Raw genomic sequence first — 22,154 nt, 5'->3', positions numbered from 1 at the left:
CATGTTACTCTGGCCTCTATAAGATTATTCCAACTTATCTGATTAGAACTGTAAAGTCTGCTTGTGCACCCTATTACGTAAACCTGACGCATTGTTTCATTTCTACATGTTTGCTCTTTCAAAAACCCCTGAGATCAATGATCCCAATTACATGCTTCCATTTTAATATGTGAACCATTTTATCGAAGTTAGGTAAAACAAACAAATAAAATGTCTGTGCAAGCATAAACCTCCTTGTTATATATTCAATACAACCACTAATCCTAAATTTCAACCAGACAAACAGGGTACCAGCAAACAACTTAGTATGACATATCACGTTGACAGCTCTTAAAAATTCAAGTTAATAATTCCAACTAATAACTTAGGATGATCTCCAGAGTCAAACATACTAGGAACTAGTATGACATAATGAACAACTAATTTCCGGGAAAAATAATTGGCAACAATAATCAGGACAACGCTTACTTACACTTTTAAGAAGCAGGTCTTCTATAAAATACTAACTTATTTCATTCTAAAATCATTCCAAGCTTGATAAACCTGACCAAAGCACATCCTCTTCCCCACCGCACCCCAACCACCATTCAGGCTACAAGAAAAGGGGTCCAGTTCACAAAACATATGTAAAGAAACAAGATTATACATGAACACGATAACACAAAAACAGAAGCTTTGACTCTACACAACACAACATTTCACATATAAAGGTGGCCCATCTCCCTTATGAAAGAATATGAATAAAGAATTGTAAGTGTTTTTCATTTTTATAACATCCATATTACAAGTTTTGAATAATGATCCATGGTAAATGTACTTAGAAGCAGACCTCATGCAGTTTGCATATCGGAATATATATATCCTCCCTGTGGAATTAAACTAATCATCATTTAATGAATTCACTTCTACGTACAAAATGGCACAACTAATCAAACACCTACAACGGTACTTTGTAACTACAACTTATCTAAAATATAAAACAGATAAACCTAAGCTGTACTAGCACCAGGAGTATATCAGGTATACTTGCTACAACTGTTGAACCAAAATGATAGTCGTTTACCACTATTCTTAATTAAGTTTCATTCGAGCTCTAAAATGAAGACCTAAATGCATGCAGCGTAAAACCAGAACTAGCTTTAAACGCAAAAAGGGGCAAATTAGAAGGATATGAAAAAACAAAAACAAAAAGTGATGTCACTGAAAGACTCACAGCAACGATGTATGTGATTGAGTAAATCCCTACATGGCTACATTGATATACATGAACAGATTGTAATAACAATGTCTGTTCTTAGAAAATATTGAAATTCGAGAAAATATACACGTGCACGCGCACACATGAAAAATTAAAGCACTACCTTAGTCACATTCGATCACCACAGGCTCTAGCTGCCCATTCGTAGAACTCAAGTGTTTTCTTAGCCTCACAATGTGACTTTGCACCTAAGAAACATAACGAAATAATCTCAAAATTAAAACATCATCACACAGACTGCATATAATATGAAAGTATGCTTATTATACAATTAATATAGAGTACATCTAGTTCATATGTTTTATCATCATCCTTGACTTCAGGAAGACCCAGGTTACTTTGATCTATGAAAATAGCTACATTAAACTGTTGGAATAATCTTAAATTTAGTTATTAATTATTTGTTTATTTAATTATTAGATATTTAGCAATAGATTAATTATTAGAGAAAAATATTAATTTAGAATTGTTTAGTAGTGGGGTAGTGGAGTAGTGGAGTTATGGAGTAAATTATGGACATGTAATTTACCCATTAATTAGTAGTGGTTAGTTTTAGTAATAGTTAGTAATTAATAACTAAATTTAAGATTATTCCAACATTCACCCCATAATCTTAAATTTACGAAGTACTTTCTCTTCGCCTGTGATGCACTTCTCACCACCATCAATTTTGATGCACTATCTCATCAAAAACACTTTGGAGCACTTTCTCTCAAAAAACACTTTGGAGCACTTTCTCTCCAAAAACACTTTGGATCTTTCCACAACTCTAAAGGAGTGGTTCTCCCTCGATCAATTGTGCTAACCTTTCTTCATCATTCTGAAATCTACAATTCTTTGACAGATGCCCATATTTTTTGCATTTGTAGATGCCATGGAAAATATTAAGGATAATATATATATGTATATGTGTATTTTTATAAGAGTTTTATAAGCCCTGGATCATATGGCTCTGATGCCATGTTGGAAAAAAAACTTCAGAAAAAAAAGACACCTACATTTTTGAAGAGAACTTGTACTGCTATTTTTACTTACTTTTATTCTTCTTCTAAAACTCAAGGTAAACTAGCCATTATATAGGCTTTACAAACATATTAAAACTAACTATTACTAAAACTAACCACTACTAATTAATGGGTAAATTACATGTCCATAATTTACTCCATAACTCCACTACTCCACTACCCCACTACTAAACAATTCTAAATTAATATTTTTCTCTAATAATTAATCTATTGCTAAATATCTAATAATTAAATAAACAAATAATTAATAACTAAATTTAAGATTATTCCAACATAAACATGTAAAATCTGGTAATGTATCAGGCAAAAATTTGGCTAGCAACAGTCAGACTAAAAAAAAACAGATGCAACGCAGTTTTCATATCTATAATTCTTTATAATAAGCTGAACTTCTCTTTCCAGGGTAGCCTTTCAATTGTAAACCATAACTTTATAGCATCGCTATTTTGGTTAGTATCTATTTACAGTTTTCAAATCTAACATACAAATAATATTATACATACACACTTATATTAAAATCACAAAACCAATTTAAATTATGATAATAATCTTTACAATTTATTTGCCATGTTCTAACATTATCATCATACAATATAATTAGCAAACACATCCTATTATCATTCATGTTGTCAAATATATAAATGTGATATATCTTAAATCCAATGAACATTGTAGATATTAACTAATCCTGATATATTTTATAAATAATGAATTCCCAAACTATAACTCTACTGAAAAGACACTTCCAATAGTATGTCATGGTGGTATCATAGTTTGTAACAATTGTACGGAATTTTAGTTGTCACAAAATTGTATCCTTATATAATTATATAAGCGTAAGAGTGATTTAATCCAAAATTTTGATTGTCCCTTAGTACTGCCAAAATCGTCTATTTTTTTTAATAGACGATCAAGATTCAAGATTATATTTTATATAAAGAAATTATAATCTAAAAAAGAGAGTTATGAATTAAAAGAGGTTACACAAGCATCGTATTTTTTCAAAAGACTAAATTAAAAAGTATTTAAAATTTATTAAGGAGACCAGTTTAATTAAAACATAAATTAACATATTATTTTATATTATATATAATATTATATCCTATATATAAATATAATAAGAGTAAGATGGATCATAAACCAGAGTTCAATTTCACAACAAAACAGTTAAAAAATAATTTCATATGTTGATGCCTAAAAACACTAATGAAATATAATAACTATTATCAACTCCATATTTCTTATATTTAATTTATATCAAATACTTTCAAATTTGCAACAACTTAAGAGTCGAGAATCATGGCCTTGAGGGTGACTACCCTACCTACATGGGGTTATAACAACTTCTAATATAGATATAAATTATACAGGAGGGCAGATTTGTAAATTCAGAACAAGTTCTTAGTATTTAGAAACATGCCATTAATTTGTATAGAAAGAGTTTATAACCTCAGGGAAGTTACTTAAGGTCATCCTCAAACCCATTTTTCTCTATAAACATTTTACACACACACACACATACACACACATATATATATAACTCCCTTATAAAATAAAAACTCCAATATAATGAAAACAAGAAACTAAAATAAAAAAACTTCTCAATCATGTCGAAATATAGCACATATGATATGCAAATTGATTGTTGTGAGATTTTGAAAAATACAGTGAAGTCGGATTTAAAAAAAAAACTTCTGGAAAAATTAAATTAAAAACGGAGGGAAAAAGTTAAGATTTGTGGGAAGCTGCAGATTAGTTGGGTGTGGTGCTTTTAAGGGGGGCGTTAGATTAGATTGATCGAAGGGCTTATATTAGATTCTAGTTTTTATTCTAAATTTGGTTTTTATTTGACCATTTGCCTATATATATATATATATATTCAAAACTCGACATACATAATTTTGTATTTTTATCATGTCAAATAAGTATATATAAGATACAACGAAACCATCATTTAGTTATTCAAATAACAATTTCTCTTAATTATTACCATTCTAAACAAATAAATCATTACTATCTACATGACTGAATTGATATCGATATTAAAATAGATAACTATTTAATAGACATTAAATTACTATTAATATTCAGGGATGTATTAATTGGATTCTTCAGGTTTTAGGATATCTATATAAAGTATTGTAAACTTCATTATTAGGAGGTTATAATAATTTTGAAGAGTTTGGTTCCGGATAAATCTTAGGATTTGTTTGTGACTAACATTGTGTACAAAGATTGATCTTACTCGTTTCAACTATTTCTTTGACCTCATCTTACACCATTAATTTCTTTTCTCAATTTTACAAAAAATAGTTTTTTAAATAGAGTGTTTAAATATTTAAATTTATACTATCATTAAAGTGATATCAATTATAAATTCAGAAATTTTCACCTAAAACAATTCAATACTTAGAGGTGCATAAATTCTAATGCCTAGAATATTAGGGGCAAAACAATATTTCGACACCGAGAATAAGTACTAAATCTATGTATTTAGTTTAATACAAATCACATTTATTATAAAAAAAATATCAAAATTGGCTCCTGCTTAGCATGTATCTGTTACTATAAGTTACTACCTCCGTCCCCCTCATTTCTTTATGGGTTTTTTAAATGCTTGACACGCATTTTAAGGCAACTATATAGTATATTTCCGTAATTTATTTTTAAAATTTTCTTCATAATAGTCATCATAAGGACTTCATAATGAATCATTTTAAAAGTTATGTATATTATGTTTAAACTTTTGTACTCTATCACATGCCAAGTATAACTATTGTTATTATTATTATTGGGAAACACCAATGTGTGAGGACCATAATCATGGTCAACATAAAATTCTACAAATGCAAAGGGAGAGAAAGTCGCTTAAATATTGTGCAAGCCAAGTATCAGTTGTCAATTAAAGAAATTAATTGAGAGATTATAACCTGTTGACGAGCTGCAGCAAGCTTTGATAGTTCATCCCCCTCTGAGAAATTTTTGAACCACTGACTAAGTGGATGGTCTTTGGTCTCTTCTTTCTTTACTTCATTAACTTCACCTATTGATTCAGAGCGATTCATCAAAACCTATATTTAACAAAAGGTTTACATGGGAGAGTTTGAAGTACAACCTAAATAAATTCTACCTAAATGCAGGTCCAATGGTGCAGAAAGAAATGACACGACGGCTGGATGATTATGCACACGAGCAAAAAAGTTCTCAAAAGGATCCGGGAAAACAATCTCGTCATAAGATTCCATGACAACAGGTTTCTTAATTGACTGGGTACCAGGTTCATCTTCAGAGTACAACTTTAAATGATGAAATCTAAAGTAATAAAGATTGTTAAAATTAAATTGTAAGGGAGAGAAAATAAACATCACAATAATATAATAAATAATAACACTAAACAGCTCACAAGGTCACCGGTTTATCGCAGACATCAGCGTGGAAGTAAAGGGTGATAGCAATTTCAAATTCACCCCATCCACACTCTGATAACTCGAATGGTGGTGATTCAACCGTTCTAACAGGGTTATTAAAACTCGGATGCAGCTGAAACACGACTCTTTTGACCACCACTCCCAGATCCTCATTCGTTGCTCCGCGCACATAAACTGTCCACTTGTGCGATTGAGTTCTGATTAATCAATAAAGACAACTTCACTAAAAAATGTACCCCTTACTCACACTTACTCATGACTCCATTAAAAATGTACCCCTTACTGTTATTAGAACACATGCACTAGCATAAAAAATCACACTTACTCAGTCGCCTTTTTCCCTAGCCAGAATGACATAGTTCCATAAACTATCGGAACACAAACTTCTGCATCTTTAAGTCGTTTATCTGCATTCTGCAGCCAATATTCCCAAAAAGAGTACAATTAACAACATGATTCCTTCAATATAAATACTTCACAATTAAACTTACTACAAGTAGATAATATAAAGCTGCTAGTATAACGAGCATGTGAATTTGAATAATAACACCCAAAATATTACTCCATATCATTTCATATAATTATCATAATAAAGCGTATTCCAGAAATTTACTTGCTCGTAATTTGCATACAGAAGGTAACAACACGAAATTTCCCCAAATGAGATCGAATACAAACATTCAATTACTAAAATCACGAGTATTATCCAAATTTATAAATCAGCTAGAATTTCACTACAATCGGAATTTCCTCAAAACTTGCATAAAGTCTCTCTCTCTCTCTCTCTCTCTCTCTCTCTCTCTCTCTCTCTCTCTCTCTGTCGTGTGAGTGTTACCTTAGAATTGTGATTGTTATCATCAGCAGGTTTCGCAATTTTAAAGCGAAGTGACGTAGTAGAAGAATCTTCTGCTCCTCTTTCTCCATCTGAAGCTGCTTTGTCGTTTGTCATTGCTAAGTAATTGTGATTTTTGAACCCTTCAATGTTCGAATTATTTCAGTGTGTATAAACGACTGGGTTCAAGTAGCAACACGTTAGGTTAGGGTTTAAGCCGTTGTGGTTTGAACTGTGATTGTTATTTGTTTTTTTAGTTGGAGGTCTGAATTTGAGTACCTGAACAATTAAGCGCTGAAACTGAAACTCATATCAATATTTTAGGGCGTTCTTTCATGTGTTACCTGAAGCCTGAAGGGGAGTCGAACTCTGAACAAATTTATCGTAAATATAATATTAATTTTTAAATATGAATTATTAATTTTTAAATATAAATACCATAATTTTTACTATTTAAATTTAAATAATTTACTAATAATTTAATATATCATATGATAGTCTTCCCTAATGGTGTAATCAAGTCGAGCCGCTCGAGCTCGAGCTTAATTAAAAGTGTAAGGCATATGTCATAGCCTATTTGTATATTCGAGGATTTAACTCAACTCAAATAAGAATGTAATAAGTAAATAGTGGATCTACCGTCAAAGAGATCTCGCAAAGTAACATTTGTCAAAGGATTCAGAAACAAGGTTCATCTACAGACTTGAGGAGTTAATTCACTGGAAGAAGTTCAAGAAATTGATCAAACCTCAGTGATATAAATCAAGGTTGTGGATTTAATCAAGTGACAGAGATCTCGTCAGGGTATCAAAGAATTACAAGGCTTTAATCTGAAGAAAATCAATTATCAAAGTCAAGACATGAACCAGACAGTACATCGAGTGTCAACATTGAAGTGGTGGAATTGATTCATAATTCTCAGTGATTTTCAGAAGTTTTCAGAAAAATGGTTGCTGCTCAAGGTTAGTATTAATTCTCTTTAATTAATTAAGTCATATAATTTAATTAAGAAAATAAATTATATTTGCAAAGATTAATTTATTGATTAATTGAATTAATTGATTAATTAATTCAGAATTAATATTAAGAATTTTCAGAAGTTTAATTGGATTAAAAACAGTCTTAAATCAGCAAGACAATTGAAAATGAACTAGCATGATAATCTGGATTGTCATACCGATTGTCATGCCAAGTCATTTCAATAGTCATACCGAAAGTTTTACTGGGAAGGAGATTGTCTTGTTAGTTAAACTGATTGTCATACCGAAAGTCATTGTAGTTCAATCAGATTGTCTTGCTAGTACAATCAATAGTCCTACCGATTGTCTTGCTAAGCTCAGGATTGTCTTGCCAGTTCAATGAGAGTCTGTTGATTGATTTAAAAAGAAAAGAAGAAGCAGAAGACTATAATACACACAGAACACAAGTCAAAAACAAGAACACAGCAGAAAAGAAAAAGAAGACAATATTTCATCCTTCATCTGCATACTTCAAGATCATAATTTCTAGTTTGTAAAGTTAAATCCAATCAACTAGAAATTATTCTCTTGTTCTTGTGTAACTATCTAGCGGATCAAAATCCCTAGAACTTAATCTCAAATTGCGTTTAGCATTTGAATCTTTTTATTGCAAAAATAGAAAAAGTTCATGTCGAATTTATTCTAGATTTATGATAATTAATTTGAGATTAATTCCTTGTAATCGATACTGTTGTTGTAACACCCTTCAAGTTTAATAATATTCTTATTTAACTTGAATTTTGTTTCACATTTTTATTCCGCATTTAATTCGATTATTCGGTACTGTTTGTATTCAACCCCCCTTCTACAAACACATTGGGACCTAACAAAAAGTTTCGAGCCCCAGCTCAAATTTATCCTAACCTTAAATTTTAAACTCGAAACTTCGACTCGTAAAAAGTTCGATAAGCAAGACTTCAGCTTGAAAGCTCAAATGAATTTCACTAAATATTGATAAAAACTCGAAATATGATTGTTTCCGCTCGAGTGCAATTCGATTAATATATAAATTTAAATAAAATATTAAATATTTAATTTAAAAAATTAAAAAATTAAAAAATATAGAAGCTCAATAAGGCTCGCGATCCTTACGAGTCAAGTAATTTGAAGTTCAAACTCGCCTAGATAAAGAATTCGAAGAGCCAAATAAATGGAGGGAGTGTACGAAGTTCCTCGTAATTTGAAGGAGTGTACGAAGTTTCTCGCTTCATAGATGATTCAACTTTCACAAAAAAGAGAGCTCATGAGGCAGAAACAAAGAAAATCAAAGGTAAAATCAAGCTTGTTTATGGCAGTGTCCAACAGTTTTGATCAGAATCATGATTAAGACTGAAAAGAAAATATGGGATTATTTGAAAACGAGGTACGAAGATATTGAGAAAATTAAAGGAATGCAGATCTTAAATTTAAGTAGAGAATATGAGATATAAAGGATGAAAAACGACTAAGAGATTTTTAGAGCCTGGTAACAGCCAAGCCCCCTCGATTTTTCTTTTGCATGAAGGAGGTGCCTAAATAGGGCATAAGTAAATCTACTCTTCTTTACACGCCCGCAATAGTTCATGTATTTCCTTCCGGAGTTTTTGTAGCTAGTCTTCTCTCCATCCCGATTGCCGCTAGTCAGTTAGCTCACATCCGGAGAAACTTTTACTTTGAATAGGGCATAAGTAAATCTACTCTTCTTTACGCCTGCATTCTCTTTTCAAGAATCTTTTCCATGCTCTTGTTCCAGGCTAAGGATGTTACTTTGAATAGAGCTGCTAGGTGAATTCTACTATGATTCTTAAAAATGGTTATCTGTGTTGTGTTCTTAAGTTAAGGTCCTTTGATATAGTTTATTTTCTTTGTCTCAAGTGATCTATTAGAGAGCTTCCTTTTGACCCCCCGAAAGGTAAGAAAGATATGTTCTGCGTAGCTAACCCCAAGTTTGGTAGCCTTTGAAAATAGGTTTATGACGTAACTGCCCATCATGCCAAGCTTTACGTTGTTGCACTTGCACAAGAGGCTGTCATCTTCATCGGGATAGATCAATTTGTGTAAACGATCGCTTTATATGTCTCACAATCGATGCGGTACTGCCAATTGTAGACTGGTGATTGGGGAATGAGAGCTTCAGCTCCATACACCATGATGAATTGAGTGTTTCAATTCGTTGTTTTTTAGGTTCTTTGTGTATATGCCTAACTGTAGGTCACCTATGTGACCAATCCTCACCATTGTGACATATCATCTTGATTTTATGATTTTAATAATTATTAAACTATTACAAAGTTAATTATAGGACATGCAGTACCTCTCATTAGGTGTCAAGTTCATATTTAAGTGACAAGTCAATCACAATCAAATTAAAGTCAATTTCAGTCAAACTTTTAGTGTTTGTGCCCTAAAGACAACACTATGATGTTTTAGTTTAAGACATTTGGATTATTAATATTTATGTTCTATCGATTATTCTTTTTATAATTTGTTAAGTCTTAATTTTCTGCGATATAAATGATAGATTAATAAATATCCTTGGAATATGATATGAATTATATATCTCTAAGTACGTGACTTAGAAATGAGATTATGAGAATAATATCAATATTCCTCAAGGTCCCTAATCGAGTATTATTATTAAGGGATAGTGTGTTTGTTGACTGATGATCACATCTCATTGATCATAGGTATAGTGATACTAAAGTCAAAAACACAAGTAGATGTAAATGTACATGGTGTTGGACATACCCGATGTGAGATTCTACATGTCTGTTGTGTCATAAGTAATATCCATAGTGATAATGATGTAATGGTCCTTAGACCTGAAGTCATTATAATTCTATACAAGAATTAATATACATTAATTCCATTAAAAGTTATCCTTGATCGGGTAATGATAAAAGTGGACATTGGGTATATTATGAATCGTATGAGAAATATGAATGATCTAAATGGGATTTAACCATCCTATTTTAGGAGTGATATTATTGGCCTCTCGTGTGAGCTAGACTGTGAAATGTGTGGCGACGCTCAAATGTTGATTTGATATGTTAGTCTACTCATTGATCAAGGAAACTTGAATTAAACTATGATGAGGATTATACATTACATGCCTCTAGTTTAATCTATTATATTTGGTTAAAGGGATTATATTAAATTATACATTATTCACAAAAGGTTAAATCGATCATCGATTGAATTATTATTATTATTATTTGGGTAGCAGTGATGTATTACTATATGCCGCTCATTGTTTACGATTTTGAATTAGATTTAATGTCACACCCCAACACACACACTCTAAATAAAAGAGAACCATAATTGTTACAAGCTTATAAGTCCAAAGGACGATACTGATCTATTACAACCCAACCAAAATAACAACAATCCCAAGATCTTTACAAGTTCAGAGTTTGGAACATCCCTTCTAACTAATACCACGATTACATATTGGCGGATTCTGCCTAAACTATATATATTCTACCTGCGCCCTCAAATGATCTTCACCCTGCCTAGCGGTTGACTTACGGGCGGTCTGCTTGGTACGAACCATGATTGCTAATTGTAGAACAGGGTTAAACACAAGAAAATGAGTTACAACACTCAGCAAGTACTAATCATTCTACTAAGCAAGACATTATCTCAAAATCACGAGTTCATAAATCAAGGGGAATATGGATACTTGTGAGAATGACAATAAGAAACATGAAGTTATAATATGAAGACATGGTAGAATTATAGCAATTGAAACAGGGTATATGGAATCATGATATCGGGCAATATGCTATAGTATAGAGACATGGTAGAATCATAATAATCGAAACATGGCATATGGTATCATGGCATCGGGAAATCATGTAATATTTATCAAATCATCAAAATCATTTTAGGACGCTACGGATTACAGCCGGTGATCAACCGCGAAGTAATCTTGAACCGCGCTGGGTTCTCAAATATAATGGGATCCCTAAGCTATATGTGAGCCTATCAATAATGTGAAAAGGACTTGCATCTGGGTCCAATCCACTAAGATAAGAAAACATTTATTTTACTGATTTATAACATGGATGCCGGGGAAAGATTGGGTATCAACTTAATTGAATTAGATTCAAGGGAAGAACATTTGAAGGTAAAGTACAAATCAAGTTAAGAGTGATTAACGGAAGTATTGGAAATAATTATCGTCATGGGGTTGTTATAACTAAACATTCATGGGAAATGTATGTATGTGCAACGATGTTAGGTCCCAATATGTTTGTAGAAGGGGGGGTTGAATACAAACTATACCGTTTAATCGAATTTAATGCGGAATAAAAAAGTGAAACAAAATTCAAGTTAAATAAAACTATTATTAAACTTGAAAGGTGTTACAACAACGGTATCGATTACAACGGATTAATCTCAAATAAATTATCACAAATCTAGAATAAATTCGACATGAATTTTTTCTTATTTTGCAATAAAAAGATCAAATGCTAGAAGCAATTTGAGATTAAGTTCTAGGGATTTTGATCCGCTAGATAGTTACACAAGAACAAGAGAATGATTTCTAGTGGTTTAGATTTAACTATAAATGCTAGAAATTAATGCTCTTGAATTTTCCAGTTGAGGATGAAATAAGTTTTGCTGCTGCTTTTTGTTTGTTCTTGAGTAGATGAGTTGTGTTCAATGTAATGAATTAAATGTCTGCTGCTCTCATCTTTAATAATTCAATCAACAGAATCCACTTGAACTGGCAAGACAATTGGTATGACAATTGCTTGAACTGGCATGACAATCGGTGAGACAGTCTGTTAATCTAGCAAGACAATCGGCATGACAATTGATTATACTGGCAAGACAATCGGCATGACTATTGAATGAACTGGCAAGACAATCGGTATGACTATTGAATGAACTGGCATGACTTTCGGTATGACAATTGATTGTCATACCGGTTCAAATGATTGTCTTGCTGAATTAATATTGAATATTAATTCAAAATCAATTCTGAAAATTCATAATATTAATTCAGAATTAATTAATCAATTAATTCAATTAATCAATAAATTAATCTTTGCAGATATAATTAATTTTCTTAATTAAAATATATGACTTAATTAATTAATAGAGAATTAATACTACTCTTGAACATCAACCATTCTCCTGAAAATCTTCTGAAAGTTATGAATCAATTCCACCACTTCAATATTGACACTCGATGTACTGTCTGGTTCATGAGTGACTAACTTCCGTGACGTTTCTTCATGTCTTGACTTTGATAACTTGATTTTCTTCAGATTAAAACCTTGTAATTATCTGATACTCTGACAAGATCTCTAACACTTGATTAAATCCACAATCTTGATTTATATCACTGAGGCTTGATCAATTTCTTGAACTTCTTCCAGTGAATTAATTCCTCAAGTCTGTAGATGAACAATGTTTCTTAATCCTTTGACAGATGTTACTTTGAGAGACCTCTTTGACGATAGAACCACTATTTACTTGTTACATTCTGATTTGAGTTGAGTTAAATCCTTGAATAAAAAATAGGCTATGACATATGCCTTTCAATCTCCCCCTATTTGTTTGTTAGACAATAACAGCAAATACCTAGAGGATAACTCAACTAACAAATAAGAAAAAGATATAAAAAGAAATGCAAAGTAAATAGCGGAAACGTTCTGGATTAAATTTAACATTTTCTAGATTCCAAAAGAAATTTACAAGTAAATACAAGATAGATGTTCCTCTAAACTGAACATATAAATACATTTGTCTATCTTGATTCATTAAGCTCTAAGCATATTACATTAAGTTTTGAGCTATTTGAATTCAGTTGTCTTCACTTCTGAATTCACCTTCTTCCAAATCTTGCAGCAGCTCCTTGTCATAGACACGATCCCTTTTTGAAGAGAAACTGACTGGTCTAACTGGTGGAACCCTAACTGACTTTAGCTTATTCTTAAACTGATTGTACCTTTTGATGTTCTTTTCACAATAAGCTTGAATCAGATCAGCAGCTCAAGTTTTCAACTCAGATGAGTATCCAGCAGTTCTTAAATGATGTTCCATCCAGACAAGATGCTTAGCAGAGTAGTCTTTAAGAGATTGTGAATCGAGATGGCAGATTTAAAGACAGTCAGACTTAAAGAATCTTACTTGAAAGGGTAAGTTGACCACTTGAGTACTAGCCCTATTAGCAAACTCTTTTAGCCTTTCACGAAGGACTTCATTCAATTTTGAGCTTCTTTTGACTTTGTTGAGAAGAACCCAAATCTCAGATAAAGAACGATTCTCAAACAGGTGAAGTGATATCTTGAAAGATCCTTCACTTTGACAATATACAAAGATGCTCATTTTATTTAATGTTCTGTCAAAAGCAGCTGAGATCCTTGAGATTTCAGTCTTGATAGCATTCATGTACACGTCATTGTTTGGATTAGAAATTTCCAGCCTGTCGAGAAGATGTAGAAACTCCCTATCATTGTTCATGCTCAGCTGAGGTATATCAAGAACTCTCCTTGCTTCATCCCATTTTACACCAATCTTCAGATTGACATCTCTTCTTCTTTCTTCAGCTTTAATGTCATGAAGACGTTGCTTTTCAAGAGTTTTTGTTCTTTGGATTTCTTTCTTCATGTCGATGCTTTGAGATATCTTTTTAAGTTCAACTTCTTTTCTCATCAACTCTGACTACTGCTTCTGGAATTCTTTCTTAAAAACAGGATCCACTAGAGCTTCCTCTTCCCAGTCTTCAAAATTACTTTCCTCTTCAGCTTCAAAGATATCAACTTTATCTTCCAGGACTATTTCAGTGGGAATATCAAGAATATCGAAGTCATCTTGCTCTCCACTATAGTAGATATCATCATCCTTCCTTGTCTCTCCAGCAGAAGAATCTTTTTCTTTTCCTTTTCCACTTCTCCCTTGCTTCTCCCCCTTAGTTGAGGAATACTCTATAGATTTCCCTTTAGACCCTTCATGATCTCCATTACCTCCAGAGCGCGAGCCTCCACCAGACGGCCCTTCAAAGAAGGTCATTTGCTCTTCATTAGGACAGTGAGAATTTTTTTATCATGAAATACAAGTGCTTCATCCCTTCATTGAGATGTTCCATGCCCTTTTCTATCTTCAAGAATCTGGAAGAGTCCAGCAAATGGTTCATTTCAATCAGGTCTTCAAGAGAATTCATTCTAGTATGGAGAGAGCAGAAGTTTGCAATGTCTTCGGCTGATAAAGTTGGAGATTCCTGAATAGAGTTAAGCTTTGGTATCACAGTGGTCTTCAAATCTGAGATATCATTCCTGATGAATGCCAACTGATTGTTGACAGAGGTGGAAGAAGAAGACCGTTCAACCACTTGTGCTTTGAATGTTTGAGCCTCAGCCTGACTTTTAGCAAGTTGTTCTTCCAGAGTAGCAATCTGAGCTAACAGGTTTTCAGTGTTTGTGTCTATGTGTGCGCTCACCTGAATATCTCTCATTCCTGGTTCACTCATCTCACGTGCTTATGTTTCTCTCAATATAATTGATCGTGAGGAGCCATCCTGTTGCTGGTCTTCTGTACCTGTAATTGAAATCACCCTAGCCTCTTCAAGAGAGGTCAGTGGTGCTGCAATGAGAATTCGCGAGTCCCAATCCTCAGCCAAGTCTATCTTTTCATGGGAAATAGATGTCTGAATTGCTTCAGGGATAGACTGACAGAGTTGCCCTCCACTTTCTCCAGATAAATCTGCGAGTGGAGAATCCCGTGAGGGAGCCAGAGGTGTTGGATCTGGGAGGGGAGAAAATGACTCTATTAGAGGAGGCTGAGAGTCATATTTTCCCTCTGAAGCATGTGACTGCTCTTCTGCCGTAACTATGGCAGGCACTGTAACAGACTCACTGTGCACTCCTCTCTCTGTGTCCTGAGTTTCATCTATTGGTATGTTTACTTCCATTGTGAGTAATGGAAGGGTGCTTGACTCGGTACAAGATGCCATGGCCCTATGGCGAATTTCAATAGATTCACCCTATTGAGAGGATGTCTCTAGTAACTGTTCAGTGACCATTTCAAAGTCCATGTCCTGTTAGGAGGACAAGGATGGGCTTTCAGATGCCTCAGTAAATGTTCTTCTCTTCTTGGGAGGAGGCAGAGCTGAGGGTTCATTCACTTCTAAAAACACACTACTCCCAACTAACCTTCTCGGTAACATTTTTGACAGTAGGGGAGAGTTTGAGATAGGTTGTGACTCTGTGTTTGGCTCTATGACCTGGGATTGAAGTTGTTGTTCTACAACTTCATGGTCAACCCTATCAATCACTGGGGGTCTTTCATCAGAATTAGGAATGGTTTGAGATTCAGGAAGTATTACCTGCAGTGGAAGAGCATCTGAAGTTTGTGCTTGGATGGCTTGTACCACTGGAGGTTGAGGTTGCTGTTCTGACCGGGAAGAGCAAAAACTGGTAAAGGAATGAAGTCGGCCATGAAAGGAGATACAAGTACTGGAACTTGCATGAATTTAAAGGTTGTGTCTTGTCATGTGTAAATTGACAAAATTGTCCATTGGAAAATTTAAAGCTCTATTGATAACTGTTTCATCAACTACATACTGTGTGTTTGCCACGGTGAATGAAAAAGATTTAGAATCAGTGGCCACAATAGAAGTTGTGCAAATCAGTCTAAGCAAATCGATATTTAATAGAACAATTGATTTAATAGTTGAGCTAACAATCGAATGATCGTTTAAAAATTGAATCCATGGCTTAAATTTCTCAACATTACAATTTTCTGGATTAAAAAACCCAACATGATTATGCGAGACAATATGAAAATTGAGAGCCATTTTAAAAACAAATACAATAAGACACACACTTTCAGAATTTTAAGAATTAAATTAAGAAAATTCAAATTAAAAATTAATTAATAATTCGAATTAATTTAATTATATTCAAAAAATAAAAAAAATGTATCTTGATGATTTTTATCCCACAAACTCAGTAACCCACGACACAATACCAGACACAAAATCATATTGAAGTTCAAAAACACACGACACAAAAACAAAATCAGAACACAGATTGAAAGAAAGAACTGAAATAAAATAGAAATAAAAAAATGGGAAGCACTCCTGTATGTATACAAATGTATGTATATAACAGGAAGTGAAGATTAAGATTGCTGAGTAAGAACTCGAGCAAGAATAGACAATGGCGATTTGTTGGTAGAGAGAGAGACAGACGGTTGGTTTATAACAAAAGAGAGAGAGAGAGAGAGACAGTCTATGATGACAAAACAAAAGAGACTAAGTAGTATAACTGGTATGACAATTCGGGATTATCTTACCGATTGTCATACCGATTGTCATAACAGGCAAAAAGGGGAAATAAAATAAATAAAAAAACAAAAAAGAGAAAGAACTGGAATGACAATCCGATAGTCATACCGATTGTCATTCTAGTACAAAATGAAAATGGAAATATATATAATATAAGTTTTATATCTGGCAAGACAATTGATTGTCATACCGATTGTCTTTCCAGTATAAAACTTATACTGAAAATAAAAATAAATAACGATAAACTGGAATGACTTTCAGCAAGACAATTTCAATAGTCTTGCTGATTGTCATTGCAGTTATATATATATAAAAACATAAAAACAGTTTTAAAAACAAAAATAACTTAACCAATATATACAATTACAGAATAGACAAATACAGACTAATATAAATATGGCAAAAGTGCATAAAATATTTACAAAATTAAAATATTCAGAAATAATTATATTTTAGTCTAAAAATAGATTTTTTTTGAATTTTAGCAAATAAAATTCATAGAAAAATATTTTTAGAGAAAATAAAATATTCTGAGATATTAAAATTAACAAGTTGAATAAATAAATAAGATAAGATAGCAAAATTACATAGAATAAGCAAGAAATATGGTATAAATGATAAAATAAATTTGTAAAAGAATTTTTCATCCATGAAAAATTCATTTGTAAATTCATTCAAGAACAGATCTTAGATATTAACTAGTTTAATCACTAAAACTATTCAACATACCCAATTTACCAACTAATCTGGTAAATGTGGATTCATCAAGAGGTTTAGTAAAAATATCTGTTATTTGTTCTTCTGTTGGAACAAAAAATAGTTCAACAGTACCATTCATGATGTGCTCTCTAATAAAATGATACATGATGTCAATGTGCTTGGTCCTTGTGTGCTGCACAGGGTTGTTGGTGATGGCTATTGCACTTGTATTGTCACATAGAATAGGAATTTTGTTCAATACAGAGCCATAGTCCCGTAGCTGGTTCCTAATCCACAATATCTGAGCACAGCAGCTTCCAGCAGCAATATATTCAGCCTCGGTCGTTGAGTTGGAAAATGTTTGATATTTCTTGCTGTACCATGAGACTAGACTGCTACCTAGGAATTGACAACTCCCTAAGGTGTTTTTCCTATCAACAACACTTCATGCGTAATCTGAATCTGTATATCCAACAAGGTTAAAACCAGATTCTTTAGGGTACCAAATACCTAGATTTGGTGTTCCCTTAAGATATCTCAAGATTCATTTAACAGCAACGAGATGAATATCTCTAGGATCCGCTTGGAACCTTGCACATAAGCATGTATCATACATAATATCTGGTCTACTTGCAATAAGATAGAGTAATGAGCCAATCATACCTCTGTAGCTTGTGACATCTACATTAATGGAGTTTTCACATGGTCCAAGCTTGACAACTGTAGATGACAGAGTCCTTGCTGATGTAGAATCCTCTAGATTGTATTTTTTGAGGATTTTCTTGAGATACTTGGATTGATAAATAAATATTCCATCTAACCTTTGATTTACTTGTAATCCGAGAAAGAACTTCAGCTCTCCCATCATGCTCATTTCAAATTTGTTGTGCATTAACTTATCAAATCTCTTACAGAGACTATCATTAGTAGACCCAAATATTATATCATCCACATAGACTTGGACTAATAAAGTATCATTCTTATGCTTTTTAGAAAAGAGAGTTTTGTCTATGACACCTCTAGTAAATCCATTTTCAATAAGAAATTCAGAAAGAGTCTCATACCATTTTCTCGGAGATTGTTGGAGACCATAGATAGCCTTGAAAAGAAAGTAGACAAAATCTAAATGATCTGGATCTTCAAAACCAGGAGGTTGCTCTACATATACCTCTTCATCCAACCTTTCATTCAGAAAGGCACTCTTGACATCCATTTGATAAACTTTAAAGTTCGAGAATGCTGCGAATGCCAGAAATATCCTGATGGCCTCAAGTTTAGCCACTGGAGCATAGGTTTCATCATAATCAATGCCTTCAGCTTGAGAATACCCTTTACCTACCAGTCTTGCTTTGTTTCTTGTAACCACACCATCTTCATCTAGTTTATTCCTGAATACCCACCGAGTACCAACAGTTTTCTTGTGTGTAGGTATAGGTACCAGTTTCCAGACTTGTTAATGTTCAAACTGACTGAGTTCATCTTGCATAACAATCACCCAATCTGGATCAGTCAGTGCTTCTTCAATCTTCTTAGGTTTCATCTCAGAAAGAAATCCTGAGAACAAACATTCATTTTGAGTAGCACATCTAGTTCTGACTCCAACATCTGGATCACTAATTATTAACTCAAAAGGATGAGCTTTATTCCAGACAGTCAGTCTTAGAAGATTTGATCTTGATGATTCGCCTTAAAATATATTGGGATGTTGTGTCCTACTAGTTGATCCTTCAGCATCTCCCCCTGAGTTGTTGCCAGGTTGACTTGATGATTCTCCGTCAGTAGCAGTGGTATCTCCATTGTTGCCAATGTTTCCATCACCATTACCTTGAGTATCATCATGATTAACAGGTTCTTCACCAGCAACAACCTCAGGTTCTTGATCATTTTCTGATTCTGAATCTGACATATCATCAAACTTCAGTTTCTCAGAAGGATCTTCAGTTTGGATACTAGGGAGTTTAGTGTCATCAAATGTAACATTGACATTTTCAGTTACTTTGTGTTGATCAATGATATACACCCTGTATGATCTTCTTCCATAACCAACAAAAATACCCTCATATGCCTTTGCCTCGAATTTGCCACGACGATCATCTACATCCTTGAGCACAAAGCATCTGGCACCAAATACATGAAAGTATTTGATAGAAGGTTTCTGTTCATTCATAATCTCATAAGGAGTCTTCATGAGGTCCTTGTTGATTAGAGTTCAATTCTGAGTATAACATGCAATATTGACAGCTTCAGCCCAAAAGTACATTGGAAGAACTGATTCACTTAACATAGTTCTTGCAGCTTCAATCAATGTACGATTTTTTCTTTCTACCACTCCATTCTGCTGAGGGATTCTAGGAGCTAAATATTGTCTGGTAATCCCTTTGTCTGTACAAAATCCATTGAGAAGTGAATTCTTGAATTCTGTTCCATTATCTGAACTTATTGCTCTAACAGGGACATTAGAATCTAACTCGATCAACTTGATATGATCAATCACAACTTGTACTGTTTCATCCTTAGAGTGAAGGAATAAGACCCACATATACTTGGAATAGTCATCAACTATCACAAGACAATAACACTTCTTTGACATCGAAAGAACATTAACTGGTCCAAACAAATCCATGTGCAATAATTGAAGAATACCAGTTATGGAGGATGTGTCAGTGCCTTTGTGACTTGCTTTCTTTGACTTTCCTTTCTGGCATGCCTCACACAGTTCTTCTAGGGAGAATTCTAGTTGAGGCAGACCTCTTACCAATTCTCTCTTAACAAGAGAATTCATTGTTTTGAAATTGAGATGGGAAAGTCTCTTGTGCCATAGCCAACTCTCGTTTGACGATGCCTTTGCATAGAAACATTTGACTTCAGGATTGCTTCCAGAGTTCATGTCAGCTATGAACAGATTTCCTTTCCGGATTCCCATCAAGGAGGGTTGTTCACTTTTCTTATGCAGGATTTGACACTTCAGCTTGTCGAATAAATATAGTAGCCCTTATCACAGAACTGACCGATACTAAGCAGATTGTGTTCAAGTCCTTGCACAATATACACATTATCAATGATAACATTTCCAGCTTGCAAACAGCCATATCCCTCAGTTAAACCTTTGTTGTTATCTCCAAAGGTAACCACTGGGCCAGCTTTTTCAACCACATTTGATAGCAGGGCTCTATCTCCGGTCATATGTCTTGACGATCCGCTATCAAGAATCCACACTACCGGTTCCACCTGTTTAATGCCCTGCAATACAAATGGATTAGACCTTCTTCGGAATCCAAACTTGGTTGGGTCCGACATACTTGTAGAATTGGCCTTTATCAGGCAAAACAACATTTTTAACTTTTATGTTCTCAACTTTCTCAACGACTGGACATTTGACCTTGTAAACAAACTTAATAAATTTCTGTTTAGGCTTAGGCACAAATGTCTCCTTTCTAGCTTTAGGAGGACTAGCAATCTTCGACCTATTATGCTTCCTATTATTCACATGCTGACGAGGAGTAGTCTTATCACTAGAAACATGCTTACCACTAAAATAAGCATACATCAGATTAAAAGCACCAGACATGCAATTAGGAACACCACATACTTTATGAGAGGGATTAACAACAGGCAAATTATGCATGGTAGACATGGCATTTTTGTTATCCAACTCATGTGTGTCTGAGTTAGTCTCAGTTGCTTTCACAACTTTGACTGGAACTTTCGACACACTTGACTTGGAAACAACTTTCTCATTAGCAAGATCTTCAGCACGTATTTCTTCTTGAATAATAAAGGCGGTCACATCAAATAGTTCAGCAATTGATTCTTTATAGAGGGGTTTATCAACACCCTTAAGCACATGTGGTACTTTCCTACCTTTAGCACATACATGAAGATGGGAGTTTATGCCTAATTCTCCAATAGTAACATTGTAATCAAATCCTATTCCAGATGTTTGATTAATAGCTTGCTTATTGTAGAACTCTTTAGCCTTCGAACAAGAATTAAAGTAAGCTTTAACCTTAGTCTCAAGACCGGTGATCTTGTCTTTGAGAATAGTTTCGAGTTGTCTATAACAGTTAAATCTATTCTCTAGAAAAGATACTTGTTCTTTTAAATTGTCTTGATTAATGTGCACAAGTTTTAATTCATTGATCTCTTTCTCAAGGTCTTTAACCTGTTGAATTAATATATCATTATCAGGACGAGCACAATCTAAGGAACCTCCTAGATGATAAACTAATTCAGCATCAGTAAATTTTACCTCTTTTCTTGACGATGAAGTATTTCCATCAATAGCCATAAGAGCAAGATTCCCAACTTCTTCATCTTCACTATCAGTATCATCCCAGCTTCTTCCCTTTGCCAGGTAAGCCCTTTAAGATTTACTCTTCTTTGTTTTGGCTTCCTGCATTCTGTGGCAAAGTGTCCCAACTCATTGCAGTTAAAGCATCGAATGGTGCTCCGATCAACCATCCATGTTTTGTATCCACCACTGCTGGTGTTAGAGGATGAAGATCCACCTTTCTGGAATCTGTTGTAGTTGGACTTGTACTTGAACTTGGGATTCCTCTTGAATCTGACATTGGAGAATCTCTTGACAATCAGGGCCATTGACTCATCTTCCA

General features: G+C 33.6%; 1 protein-coding gene across 1 annotated transcript; it reads right to left on the bottom strand.

The window, feature by feature from the left end:
- Nucleotides 1–288: 288 nt before the first annotated feature.
- LOC141717774 (transcription initiation factor TFIID subunit 14b-like) lies at nt 289–6,888 on the bottom strand. Its single transcript, XM_074519975.1, has 7 exons — nt 6,547–6,888; nt 6,037–6,125; nt 5,687–5,908; nt 5,414–5,595; nt 5,214–5,326; nt 1,362–1,446; nt 289–592 (listed from the first exon to the last, which is right to left on the bottom strand). The coding sequence occupies exons 1-6, from the start codon at nt 6,658–6,660 to the stop codon at nt 1,363–1,365; spliced, it is 804 nt and encodes a 267-aa protein (XP_074376076.1). The 5' UTR covers nt 6,661–6,888; the 3' UTR covers nt 289–592; nt 1,362.
- Between the last annotated feature and the right edge of the window lie 15,266 nt (nt 6,889–22,154).

This window comes from Apium graveolens, chromosome 4 (genome assembly GCF_009905375.1).
Source record: "Apium graveolens cultivar Ventura chromosome 4, ASM990537v1, whole genome shotgun sequence".
NCBI lineage: Eukaryota > Viridiplantae > Streptophyta > Magnoliopsida > Apiales > Apiaceae > Apium > Apium graveolens.
The sequence above is the reverse complement of the archived record's forward strand: the minus strand, read 5'-3'. Positions and strand labels throughout refer to the sequence as shown.